Genomic DNA, 13054 nt, shown 5'->3' with positions numbered 1-13054 from the left:
AGATGGGCTCGGCTCTGCTTTCCGTGCCCGGGCCGGCGGCCAGCCTGGGATGGAGCCTCCAGCCGGCCCTCGGGATGCGATGTTCCCGTCCTCGGGGACGCGGCTTGGGGACCTGCTGGGGAGCTCGTCACCAGCCAAACGCGTCTGGCCAGCACCGAGCCCAGGGGGGGCCCCTGGATGGGGAAGGGGCTCTGCCGGGGGCACCACCGGGTCCGACCCCAGCCTGGGTGCGCACGGGGAAGGGGGGATGCTCCACCTGGGATCTCTCAGGGAACGACCCGACCGCCATCCCCGGCTTTGCCGGAGGTCAGCCCCGATTGGGATGCTCCCGCCGGCTCAGTCCGGGGATGCAGCGCCGGTCACCCCGCGGAGGGGACGCGCAGCCGGCGGTGCCCCGGCCCCGCACCTGCCCCCGCGGACGGCAAGTCCCGTCTGGCCGGTGGCCCCGGGGCAGCGCAGGGCCCGTCCGGCCGGGTTCGCGCGGCGTCAGGCAGCACATGATCCGCGCCGCGGGGCCAAGGGCTGAGGTCAGTCAGTCACACCCAGGCAGCGGCACTGACTTCACCGCGGGCAGGAGCAGCTCCTCACGTATCCCGCTCCCCGAAGGCAGCGCTGACCCGCCGCTCGGGGCCCATGGTCAGGCCGCTCCGTTATCGGGGCGCGGGCATCGCTCCCATCGCAACGGATGGCTCCCCGGAGCCCCTCCTGGCTCTCGTCCCAGCCAAAATAGTTTCTCTGGTCCTGGGGCCGAAGGGGAGTCACTGACAGGGTCCTGCCGGTGCCGCTGGGGAAGCCGCAGCGCCGGTTCCTTCGCGGTGCTCCCCGTCCGGCTCGCGGGGCTGGCCCGCTTCCCCGGGGCGCCGGCTGGGTGGGATCAGCCGCTGGCTGAGGTAATTGAAAGCCATTTCCATCTCTCCCGAGTCTGGGATGAGCAGGGCAGCGCGTCCTGGCTCGCTGGGGCAATGGCACGAGCCGGGGGCCGCCGCCCGCCCCGACTCCAAAATTTCAGGGCAGGGTAGAGGAAGGGGTTTGGGGAATTTTAGGGGCTTGTCCACGCGTTTCCAGAGAAGGAAGAGTTAATCACCCGCCTGCTGCTAATGAGCCTTAACTGGGAATGACCCGACACAGGGGAGAAGTGAACCCATTGTCCTCGCCTGTGTTTGACTGTCTTCCAGGGAGATTCATGAAACGCAGAGCCGGGGCGTGAGTTCCCGATTTATGTCAGGAGGCTGTGATTTATTCTATTTATTTATTTTTGCCATCTGGTTGAGGAGGGATGTTGAACGCAAGCGTGAGAAATCCAGATGTGCACAGCTCCTCGCTCCCGCGCAGGACATCGTCCCCAGCCCCGCCGAGCCCGACCCTACCCCCGCTGCCTGACACCCCTCGAGCTCCCCGGGGCGGGTTGGTGGCACCCCTGGGCACCTGCCACATCCCTGCCGGGGATGAACTGTGCGTGTGGACACAAGGAAGGGCTAAGCTTGGATGTCCAGCCCTGGACCTCCAGCATAGGAAATGTTGGCCATACAATGACGTGCTAACAATAGCCATGGGGACCTGTGTGTGTCCCCAGCTGCAGGGTCAGGGTGACCCTGGCATCCATCAGGGTGCCATGGGGACCTGTGTGTGTCCCCAGCTGCAGGGTCAGGGTGACCCTGGCATCCATCAGGGTGCCATGGTGACAAGTGCTGCAGGAGCTGGCCCTGAGCATGGTGCCCATCCTAAAAGGATGGTGCCCTGCCCCGTGCCTGTGTTTCTGGGGGGGTTGTATTGCTCTGAGGACATCGTATCTCACAGTGCAAGAAGGAAAAGGGCACCACGAATGGGCTGCAACCCCAAAATGGGCATCCTCCAGGGCAGGGACACAGGGGACACCCAGGGCCCCTTCCCTGGTGGCAGACTGGATGATGGAAGAAAGCCGCATCGTGCACGGGGATGCGCTGTGGCATCCAGGGATGTCCCTGGGTGCCTCGGCCGTGGGATGGAGGAGCCAGTTCCGTTTTGGCATTCACCCCTGCCATGAAGGGACAGCAGTGCCAGGCTGGAAACGGGCACTGCTGTCCCTGCTGTCACCACTGGTGCAGCACGAGGCTGCCACTGGCACAAGGCAGGGCCAGTCTGGGGTCAAACCCATGACATGAAACCTCCCCTAGGAGCCAGAGGACACAACTGGGCAGCACGACCCTGCAGGGCAGAGGAAGAGGGGTTTGGGGGGCAACTTCTGAATTTCTGCAATGATCTTTAGGTCGGGGCTCCTCTGAGACATGAGAGATGATCACACAGGATCTTAGCTCATCCGCTTGCTGTCTCATGCCTGGGAGGTTTGGCCAGTGGCCCAAGGGCTCCGGAGGAGGAGGAAAATTTCATCATCCTGCTCCAACGTCTCCTGTATAATCAGCCTCTTGTTAACCGATACAGCCCCATGCGAGGCGCTCGCTGAGGACCGGGGCACTGGTGCAGCCTTAGGTGGTCTTGGCCCCGGCAAAGCTCTGCTGAGCCTCTCCCAGCACAGCCTGGGAAGCGGCTGGGATTTTTAGGTGGTGTCCCCTCCACCTCGCACATGCTCACTCGGCTCCCTCAGCCTCTTCCCAGCCTTTCCCTGTTTCCTCAGGAGCTTCCAGGGTTGCCAAAGTGGGGCTCCCCACACCACGGTGCTCCACACACTGGGATGGTCCCCTCATCGGGATGGTGCCCATGCCATGGTGCTCCCCACACTGCCATGGTACCCACACCACGATGCTCCCCGTGCCAGGACAATCCCTGCACCACGATGGTCCCCACATCATCCCGGCACTTTTGAGCAGCTGGTGAGTGTCAATTTAAGCATTTTCCCCTGGAAAAATATATTTCCAACCAGCCATCCAATAGCAGATGGGAAAGCAGGAAGGAACAAGGTGACAGGGGACTGTGATGCACAGAGATGCCTGAGGGGTTTTGGGGCAGCCTCGAGGGTGCTTTGGGGGAGCAGAGGTGTCTGAGGGTGAGCGCAAAAGGGACCCAACAAAGAGCAGCCAAATACAGTCTGTTTCTGTTGGTTTATTTAAAAAAAGGAGGGCAAGAAGTATAAAAAAAATAAATATTTAAATAGAATTCCACGAATATATTACCACAAATCTTATTAATAATTATTAATTATTATTAACAATAAAATTATTAAAAGTCAGCTCTCAGTGCATGCTGGGCTTTCCACGGGGGCAATAAATAACCCTCACAGCCCGCTCTGGTGCCAGGAGCGAGCCAGCGCCGCCTGCCACCGGCCTGGGGCCCGTCCCTGCGTCCCCACGTCCCCATGTCCCACATCCCTGTGTCCCCATGTCCCTGTGTCCCGTGTCCCCGTGTCCCCGTGTTCCAAGTCCCCATGTCCCCATGTCCCCTTGTCCCATGCCCCCATGCCAGGGCTGCATTCAGCCGTGCAAAGCCCAGCTCTTGGCCGTTAGTACATTCAGAGCTCTTCCAATGGGAAAAGCACTTTTCCGAAGGAGAGGACGTTCCGTGCCCCGCCGTGCCCGCGCGGGGGGATGATGCCCCACAGTGGGGTGGCTGTCCCACACAGGTGGCCCTGTCCCAGACGGTGGGACCCAGCCCCAGCCACCACAGCCACTGGGTACCCTCAGTTCGGCTCCTTGCAGGGGAGCCCAGCCTTAAAATGTGCAGGGGGAGGGTGTGCCCCTGTCCCCATGTCCCTGCCAGCCACCGCATCCCAATGTCCTTCCTCACAATCCTTTTTCCAGGGAAGTGGGAGCTTCAGATGGTGCTCAGGGGTGTCTGTCTGGTTGCTCTCCATGATGGACACCATCCGTGGGGGACAGAGTCCGGCCCCGCTGCCAGCCCCTGCAGCTCCCTGCCCCCCATGGGAGCACAGGAAGGGCTGAGGCACATCCCGGGACCAGCCCACGCCCCGGCATCTCCTCGGGGATGCGCTGCCTCGTCCCGCTGGATGCTGGCTCTGCTCCTCCCGGGACGCTCCGGGCTGCAACGTTCACCCCCTCAAGGGGCAATAAATTACCGGAGGGCGGATGGGGCCAGCGCAGGGGCCGGGTAATAAATAGGAAGGCGGGAATTCGGGAGGCAGCGGCAGGGGCCGGCCAGCAGCAGAGGCAGCGTCGCCGGGGCGGGCGCTCATGAGGGGCTGAGATGAGGTAGGAGGACACGTGCCGCCTGGCCGATGACCTGCACGTACTTCCTGAGCACCTGGCAGCCCTGCTGCTTCTTCTTGAAGGCGCTCTTGCCCTTGGAGCTGTCCCCGTACCTGACGTCCACCTGGAAGATGTTGTAGTTCTTGCAGAGGAGGCAGGTGAGGTTGGAGATGAGGCCTCGCGTGGTCTTGGTGGTGTTGTGGAGCCGCTCGAGGAGCTCTTTGGCCATGGGGTTGAGCTCCTCCTGGTCGCGCGTGATGTTCCCCAGCGAGGCGTTGAGGAAAGCGAAGAGCTTGTACATGGCCACCATCACCTCCTTCCTCTCGCTCGTCCGGTTGACGCGGAAAGCGGGGAAGAAGATGCCAGCGGGGTTGCAGAGCTTGTCAGCCTCGCTGCTGAACGGTTCTCCCTGGCACTTCAGCTGGGAGGAGAGGCGAGCGTCACCCCATGTCCCCTCTGTCCCCCCCCGGCCACCTCCTGCCACCGTCCCTGCGGTGTCCCCAGCCCTCCCCCTTCATGCACTTGTGGCTCACACCCCGCCGCGGTCCCTGGCCGTCCCCGAGCGCCACTTACATAGAGGCTGAAGAGTTCCTGGGCGGTGGCGTTGAGCACGGCCACCTGCCTGCGGGTCTGCTCCTGGACGTTGGAGCGGCACAAGCCGTGGCTGGGGCAGCCGGAGCCGGTCACCAGCAGCGCCCGGCCAGCCACCGGCCGCCGCTGCAGCAGGAGCAGGGCCACGAAGGGCACGACGCCTGTGTGGGGAGAGAGGCCGGGGTCACGGTGGGGACCGGGACGAGGCGGTGGTGGCCCATGGGGACCACGTTGCTGCTGATGCAGAGCATCCACCGAGGATGACCCCGGTTCCAGGCACCCAAAGGGAGAGTGTCCAGCTGGAGGGGAGACTCATCCCACTTGGGCGCGTGTCCAGCTCCGCTGGAAGTCCCCAGACCCCCCGCTCTGCCGTCCTGGCCGCTGCCGTCGCCCTCACCTGCCCCCCGGCAGGCGCTCCCCCGCCTCCCTTCCCGGCGGGGGGCCCCACAGCATTCCCACATTTCGCAACCGGCCCGGTGGCGACCTGTCGGGTTTAATGAAACGTGCAAAACGCTTTTTCCTCCGTTATCCTGGTCCGGGCGCTTCGGGAGCAAGGCCCCACCCCGGCCCGGCTGACTCAGCGGGGCTCCCGCAAGGAAACCTGCTCTCGGCGTGCCCTCCCTCCTCCCTCCCGCCCCCGGCCCCACCGCCTGCCTCAGTTTCCCCGCCTGAGAAGTGGGCGCAGAGCCGAGGAGCCCTGGGGTGAGAGACGATGCAGCTGCCAGAGGCTCCAGCCAGGAAATCCCTGGACGTGGAACAAGGGGACCCTTGAGCCGCGGGCAGCTGGGTGGCCCCGGCGTCCCCTCCTGGGAGCGGGGCGCTGCGACCCCCCGTCCACTAGGACTCCCCCAGACCGGGATCCATCCCTGCTCGGGGAGGCCAAACCGCCTCTGGAGCCCCGCCACTGCGCTGGGCATCCTCGGGGAGGGTGGCCCGGGTGTCCCCGCTGCTGAGTGACCTGGATGCCACCAGCAGGGCCCCTTCAGGGTGGGAGTCCCGTGCCCCGCCTCGGGGCGCTGCCAGGCGAAATCCCCGGGCCGTGACGAGCGCCGAAGTCGCCCGCACTTGTCAGCGCCTCGGACGTGCCGCCGGTGCCGGGTAATCCAAGCCTCGATTTATTTACCCTGCCCAGGTGGGAGAGGACTTACCTGGGCGTGTTGCGATCCCTGACCCGCCGCTCCCCTCCCGCCCGGGACGGGGGCACCCTGCCTCCCCGCGCCCCCGGGGCCCTGGCTGTTCCCAGGGGATGCAGATTCCCTGAGCCCCCCACAAGCCCCTCTCGCAGTGTCCCCCCGGCCGCTGCCTCTGCCCATTTCACAGCTGAGCACGGCGAGGCTGGGCACCCACGTGTGCCAGGGGCTGGGTGGGTGGGGGGTCCCGGGTGGGTGCTGCCCCGTGGGACACCCCGAGCACGGCTTCTGGGCTGGGGGCTGCTCCCTCCAGCCCCACCTCCTGCACTTGGCAGCCTCCCCATCCTTCCAGCGCTCCCGACACGGCAGCGGCTCGCGGCATCGGGAGACCCAGAAGGAGGAAAAGCAGGAGGGGGCGAAAAAGTATTTAAAAGTACAAAAAAGCAAAAAAGAAAAAAATCCCCCCCCTCCTTGAGATTTTTTTTTTCTTGGAAGCATTTCCAGTTATATAAGTGTCCAGATGTTGGCTGCACCGCGCCAGCGCCGCGCTCCGCTCCCGCTGCCAATTCCCAGAGATGCTCATCCCGGGGGGGACGCAGCGCGGCGGGAGCCCTCGCTCCGGCTCCAGCGGCGGCATCCAGCCGGGACCCGCCTGCACCCGAGCATCACCGGGAACAGGAGGGGAGGGGGGAGGAAAAAAGGGGGAGGGGGAGAAGGGGAAATAGTATCCCCAAAGTTGATTTTTTTTTTTTTTTACCTGCCGGCACGAACTTCATTGTGAGCCGCGTCCCGGGAGCGACTTAATAGGGATTGGTGTTGGCAGAGGAAGTTTTCAGAAATTCATGTTCATACTGGGGGACTTCTCGGGGTTTATATACCGGTCCGGCAGCCAGCCTGTGTTGTAAGAAGAGGGGAGGAGGAGAGGGGGTGGGGGAGAATCACCCGCTATCGTTACTTCTATTGAAACTGGAAATCAGGAAGTCCGAGGGTTTGGAAATCATGAATGATTCTTAGAAATGAATTTTTGAAGAAAGTTGATGTCACACGAAGTTTTGTGTCGTCTTTTGTTTCACGCGCGGGCTCGGGGAAGTGGGTGGGCTGGGAAAGATGAATTGAAGCCCCCTGGGGAGGTGCGCGGCCGCACGTGGGATTGGGGGGTGTCGAGGCGCGGTGGCGAACGTGCCGCGCTGTGACTCAGGAGCTGCAAGCACTTTCACCCCCGGGTCCCCCTCCCCGGGCCGGGGCTTCCCCTCTGGCTGCCGGAGCAGGCAATAAAATGAAGGAGGTAAAAAAGTCTGGTCTGGGGTTTTTTGGAGGTTTTGGAGGGATGGAAGGCGCGGGGAAGTGGTGGCGGGGTCCCGCACTCCTCGGTCACGGCGGAACGGCCGCGGTGGCAGCGGTGTCCCCCAGCCCGCCGCTGGCTCATCCCTTTGGGCAAAAATATTATCAGTAAAGGGTGGGTTTTCTGCGGGAAAAAGGACAAACCCACCCAGGGGGAGAGGCCGGACCGGCCCCCCCAGGGTTAACCCTTCCCTCGGCGGGGCTGTCCCCTGCCTGGAGCGGGCAGAGGGTGCTGGGGCGGACAGGAGGGCGCTGGGTCACCGTCTCATGGGGATCCCATGGGAACGGGACACTGCGGCGCTGTTCGCTGCCCGATTTGGGTGAAAAACAGGTTAAATGGATTTTTTTGTCCCTCTGTGTATTTTTTTCTCACCGGGGCCGAGCTGAAACTTTAATCAGGTTTAGCAAGTTTGCGGCCCGGCAGGTGAACCGGCGGTGCCAGTCCAGGACCGATACCGCAAGAGCCACCATGACCCCGGGTGTCCCCCCTTGGCGGGGGGGACACGGCGAGGGGGGTCACGAAGACCCCCCTGTGCTGGCGGGGTTGGTCCATAGCTGCTGCGTGCCTCAGTTTCCCCATTCAAGGACCAGCCTGGTTTGCCGGTGGCATTGATGCCCCAGCCCAGTTTAGCCCAGTCTGATCTTACTGGGACATCAGGGATGAGCTGGGGACTGTGGAGGGCGGGCAGGATGAGCTCCATCTCCCGCCCTGCAGCCTCATCCCAGCCTTTTTGGGATGTGGGGAGCAGCACATCACATATTGATGGACATCTAGCTGCCTGGCGAACTTAATGAGCTGAGCAATTAATAGCACTTAATTATAAGTGTAGGGAACATCCTGCGGGAGTTGTGTGCAAGGGTTGACATGGATTTGCCCTTTTCCTGAATTTCCCAGGAGCGACTGAGTCCAGTATGGAGCTGAGCTGGGCTTTGGCATCCCCCGAGGGGTGTGGGACCCCTGGTCATGGTGGGATCATCACGGTGGCACCGGTGTCCTCACCCCCAGTTCAACCCTTGGGGCTCAAGTGTTCAGATTAAAGGATGGGGTTTCTCTAGGAGAAAAGACAAACCCGGGGGGAGACGCTGGACCTCTGCAGGGGGGGGATGCTCCGGTGGGAAAACCCGAATTCCTGGTCCAGATAAGCTGGAGACGGAGATGCAGAGAGGAGATACCAGGATGGGAGACGATGCCCAGGAATATCCCCTTTCCCAATCCCTTCAGCAGCAGGAATATCCCCGCACGGATCCTGTGTCGACGCCCGATGGAGACGGGCAGCAGGAGCGTCAGGAGACGGTGACAGGGGTGTGGGTCCCAGTTTGTCCCAAGGAGGAGCAGGAAGAGGGGACGGGGGGACCCAGCCCTCCCTGTCAGAGAAGGCTGAGGGTCCGGGGATCTGTGGGGTTTGGGGGCCCCAGGAGGAGCTGGGGCAGGTTGGTCAGGGGACAGCTGTCCCCACTGTCCCCTCCATCCCCACTGCCGACCTGGCCAGGGACGTAGGGACAAGCCCAGGGTGCTCCAAGGCCACCGCTGCTACGCTGCTGCTCTGTGCCCCTCCGAGCTGTCCCCTCTGAGCATCCCGGCCCGTAATTGTCCTCAGCTCCATCGCAGACACCTCACCCCGTCCCTGTCCCCGTGATGCCTCTCTGCCGCATCCCTGTCCCCCTGCTGTCCCCTCTTCCATGTCCCTATGCTGCTCCCCTCCTCATCCCTGTTCCATGCCCGCTCATCCCTGTCCCTGTCCCCGTCCCGGTCCCCGTCCCTGTCCCCATCCCTGTCCCCGTGCTGCCCCCTGCTGCCCCAGCCCAGAACTGGCCTCTCCCCATCCCAAAATTGCCCCCGCCGCCTCCCCCTAACTCAGAACTGACCCATCTCATCCCCGCTCCGGAGCTGCCCCCTGCCCCATCCCCACCCCAGATCTCTCCTCTCCCCAGCCCGCAAATGTCCCCTCCCGCCCTTCCCCATCCCCTCATTGTCCCCCCCGCCCCCGCCCCTCCCAGAACTGCCCCAGCCCCATCCCAGCTCCCCCCGTAACTGCCCCACCCCATAATTGCCCCCCGCGCCCCAGCCCCATCCCCCTCTGGCTCCCCTCCAGGTCCCCATCCCGCGGTGTCCCCGTGCAGGAGGGACACCAGATTCCGGAGTCACCAAAAGCCCCGGGTGTTTCCCAGGTTGGGGATGAGGCTGGGACTGGCGGTGTCCAGGGGGCCCTCCCGGGGGGTGAGGAAGGGCTGAGCCAGGCAGGTGCTCCTGTCCCGGGGAAATCCAGAGCTGAACAACGGAGGGCACCGAATTCCCCTTCGACTCACGGTGGGTCCCTGCCCGGGGCTGCCTCACCCCTGTCCCTGTGCCCCACCGGTGCCACCCCAGCAGTGTCATCCCACAGACTTTTCCCAGGAGTGGGCACTGGGGTCCCCTTGGGTGTCTCCTTGGGGACACCAGAGAAGCCACCATCCCTCCAGTGACACTCAGCCCAGTGTCACCCTGTGTTTGGGGTCCCTCAGCCCTCCCCACGGTCCCAGGGGGTCACATACCTGCACCCTCCCCTCCGCAGCCCTCTCCAGAGCCGGATGGGCAGCTTGGCAGTGGCACAGTCACTGTCACGGTCACCGGCAGGGTCACCCACAGCGCGCCAAGCTGGCCCGGGCTTCTTCATGGTGACATTGTCCCACCATGAGTGTCCCCAGATGGCCGTGGTGGCCGTCCCAGTGGCGATGCTCCTGTGACTGACTCAGGCAGTGGGGCCGGCGGCAGAGCCGGGCAGTCCGGCGGCCCCGGCACACGGCACACATGGGGAACGAGTGACTCCATGGGGACACATGACCAGGTCTTAGGATTTTTGACTCAGCAGGACTGGTGGCAGTGGGTGGCCCAGTCCCCATGGTGGCCCTGGCCAGACTGCCGGACACTGCGCTCAGCGTGGCTGCGGCGATGGCCCAGCCAGGGCTGTGACATGTGGCACAAGGTGTCATGTGGCCTGTGCCACACACACCTGGCAGTGCCAGGCCTTGTCATGGCACACCACGGCTTGTCACATCACATGCCCTGTGCCACACCGTGTCGTGTGCCACATCCTGTGCCACATCCCAGCATGTGCCACATCCTGTGCCATGCCATGGGCCACATCCCAGCGTGTGCCATGCCATATGTCACACCATGTTGTGCCACACCACCCCCTGTCACATCCCATGTGCCCTGGCAAGGACAACAGGCACGACCTGGCCACCAGAACACAGCCCCTCCCTGCCCACAGCCACAGGGACCCAGGGACACAGGGACACGACGTCTCAGTGGCCCAGAGGCCAAGGTCAGCACTTTATTTCCTTCTGCCATTGTACAAAAATAAAGAAGTGCCACGTGGGCAGGGGGCACTGCCCTTCTCTGCGTACCAAAAATATCAATATACATAAATAAACCCTTGTGATGTTCATAGTTTAACACCGTACAAAAAATATAATAAAAATAGATATTTATATATTAGAAATGTCCTTAAATACTTCTGCAAGCTGCAGGAGTTAAATTAACCCTGGGAGTCAATAAATACAATAAACACAAAAATATTAAAGTATAAATTAGGGGGGAGGCGGTGGGGGCTGTCACCCACTGCCACAGTGCAGCAGCCAGAGCCGAGTCCCTGCTGGGCACGGTCAGGGCTGTGGTGGCACGGCCCGGGAGACTCAGAGGGGACACGGAGGGGACAGGGATGCTGGGAGTATGGGAACACCAAGAGTGTGCAAGAGTGAGCTTGGGGACACTGAGAGCACGGGGACACTGAGAGGACAGGGATGTGCGAAGGGACACTGAGCTTGTGGGGACACCAAGCACAGAGGGACACCAAATGTGCAGGGACACGGACTATGCAGGGACACAGGATTCCACTCGCAGCTGCTCTCTGGGAGCAGAGCTGGCGCAGGGCAGGCAGGGGGTGACAACACCGGTGACAGTCGCCGGTGGCAGCAGCGCTCTCCGTGGCCCGGTGGCGGGTGCGCTTAGTCAGGCTGTGTCACCCGACCCATTGAATCACTGGAAAATCCGGCAGGGCTCGGGGACAGGGGACAGCTGGGCACCCGGGGGACACCCGGCTGCACTGTGGCTACCTGGATCCACGGGAAAGTGGGGCAGGATGTGGGAGAGCCAACCAGGGCTGTCCTGCAGCCGAGAGGTGGCACGGGGACAGCAGGGTCCCCACGGCGAGCCGAAGCGGCGGGAGATGCTGTCAGTGCATTTTGTCCTCGCTCAGGTGAGCTGAGAGGGGCTCCGTGGCGCATCCCGGCCACCGGACGCATCTCCGTCCTGGGGATGGGTTGGGATCCGGTCACACGGGATGGAGATGATGGAGATGCAGACAGGAACTCCGGTGCGGCGGGGCTGCCCTAGGGGGGTGCAGGCAGCCGTGAGCTCCGGTGCGATCTCCCCTTCTCCCGGCGCGTCCGGCGGCTCCCGGCGTCCAGCTCGGCGCTGCGCTCGGCCATGAAGCGGGCATAGCTCCAGAGGATCTGGCACCCCTGCAGCTTCTGTCGGAAGATGCTGAGGGATGCCGCGGGGCTGGGGAGGGGCCGGCGGCCGGGGCGGGGGCTGGGGGCCGGGAAGAGCCCCGCCAGGTTGTTGAGCAGCGCTCGCACCTTCCGGTGGGTCCTGCTCAGGCGGCGAAGGATTTCGGCCTCAGGGTGGTGGAGGTTGCGCTGCTGCCGGATGATGTCCTGCAGCGCCTGGTCCATGTGGATCGCGGGCCTCCGCAGCCGCCGCAGCCCCCAGGGCCCCTTCGCCGGCCTCCGCAGCCACTCGGGGGTATTGTTGGTGCGGCACATGTTGTGGATGTCCAGGTGCTGCTCCTTCTCCTGCCCAGAGATTGGAGAGGAAGATCAGGGATGCGGGAGCAGCACGGGGACCGCCCCCCACCTGCCCTGTGGAGGGGACGGGCGTGACCCCTCGCCCTGGGGAAGGAGACTCACGTAGAAGGTGAAGAGCTCCTGCGCGTCCTCGGCCATGAGCCTCACCAGCGCCTGCGTCTGCTGCACGGTGGGAGCCAGCGGGGACCTGCCCCCCTGGCCTGGCACTGCCCAGAGGATGAGGAGCCCTTTGGTGACAGCTGGGGAGGAAGAGGAGGGAGTCAGGGGACACTGAAGCGTCGCTGGGTGCAGGGACGCAGCCCCCTCTCACGGGGTCACTCCCCAAACGCCAGGAGTGCTGCCTGCACCAAAGTCCCTGTCCCTGCTCCAGGGTGACCCAACCCCTGCGCCAAAAACCTGCTGGGCACCCGGCGGGGAGGAGGATGAGGGTGATGGAGGTGCTGTGGAGCCGTCAGGATGCGCAGCCACACCACAGCAGCTGCTCCAGCAGCTGGCCCTGCCAGCGCGGGCCACCGCAAAGGAGGGGACAGCAGCGACACTCCTGGATCCAGTCCCTCTGGCCAGCTCTGGCCAGTCTCTGTCCCAGCCCCACTGTCACCCACAGGATTTTGGATATGGCACTGGGCTGACACACAGCCTCTGTCCATTTGGGCAAGCTGACCCCCGACCTTCTGCCATTGATCCCCAAACTGTCCCCAAACATGTCCCCTCCTGCCTACCTCTCCCAGCATCCCCTCTCCCCCAGCCTGCCCAGTCCCAGTGCTCCCTGTCCCATGTGCCACAGCAGGGAACGTCCGCGTCCCCGCCAGCGCCCGAGGGAGGCGACACTGCCTTGGCACAGCCCCGGTGCCATCTGCCAGGGCACTGCTGACTCAACCGCCATGGGGGCCCCGCGGCCGCTCTCCCTCCCGCGGCTCCCGGCCGGACCGGCGCGCCCGGGGCAAGCGAGAGGGGACACGGGGAAACGGGGACACGGGGACACACCTACCTGCCAGCACGCCCCAGGGC

At 63.7% G+C, this 13054-nt stretch overlaps 1 protein-coding gene across 1 annotated transcript; it reads right to left on the bottom strand.

Moving 5' to 3' along the window:
- Window positions 1-3382: 3382 nt before the first annotated feature.
- LIF (LIF interleukin 6 family cytokine) lies at window positions 3383-6802 on the bottom strand. The gene is made up of 3 exons (XM_069030839.1): window positions 6615-6802; window positions 4710-4888; window positions 3383-4557 (listed from the first exon to the last, which is right to left on the bottom strand). The coding sequence occupies exons 1-3, from the start codon at window positions 6631-6633 to the stop codon at window positions 4120-4122; spliced, it is 636 nt and encodes a 211-aa protein (XP_068886940.1). The 5' UTR covers window positions 6634-6802; the 3' UTR covers window positions 3383-4119.
- Between the last annotated feature and the right edge of the window lie 6252 nt (window positions 6803-13054).

The sequence above is a fragment of the Aphelocoma coerulescens genome, chromosome 15, assembly GCF_041296385.1.
Source record: "Aphelocoma coerulescens isolate FSJ_1873_10779 chromosome 15, UR_Acoe_1.0, whole genome shotgun sequence".
Lineage (NCBI taxonomy): Eukaryota > Metazoa > Chordata > Aves > Passeriformes > Corvidae > Aphelocoma > Aphelocoma coerulescens.
This window is presented reverse-complemented; position numbering and strand designations above follow the sequence as displayed.

Excerpts from the sequence above, each read along its gene's own strand:
- LIF (XM_069030839.1), bottom strand. Across the intron at positions 4,558-4,709 it reads AGGAACTCTTCAGCCTCTAT|CTGAAGTGCCAGGGAGAACC; the intron begins GTAAGTGGCGCT and ends CTCTCCTCCCAG.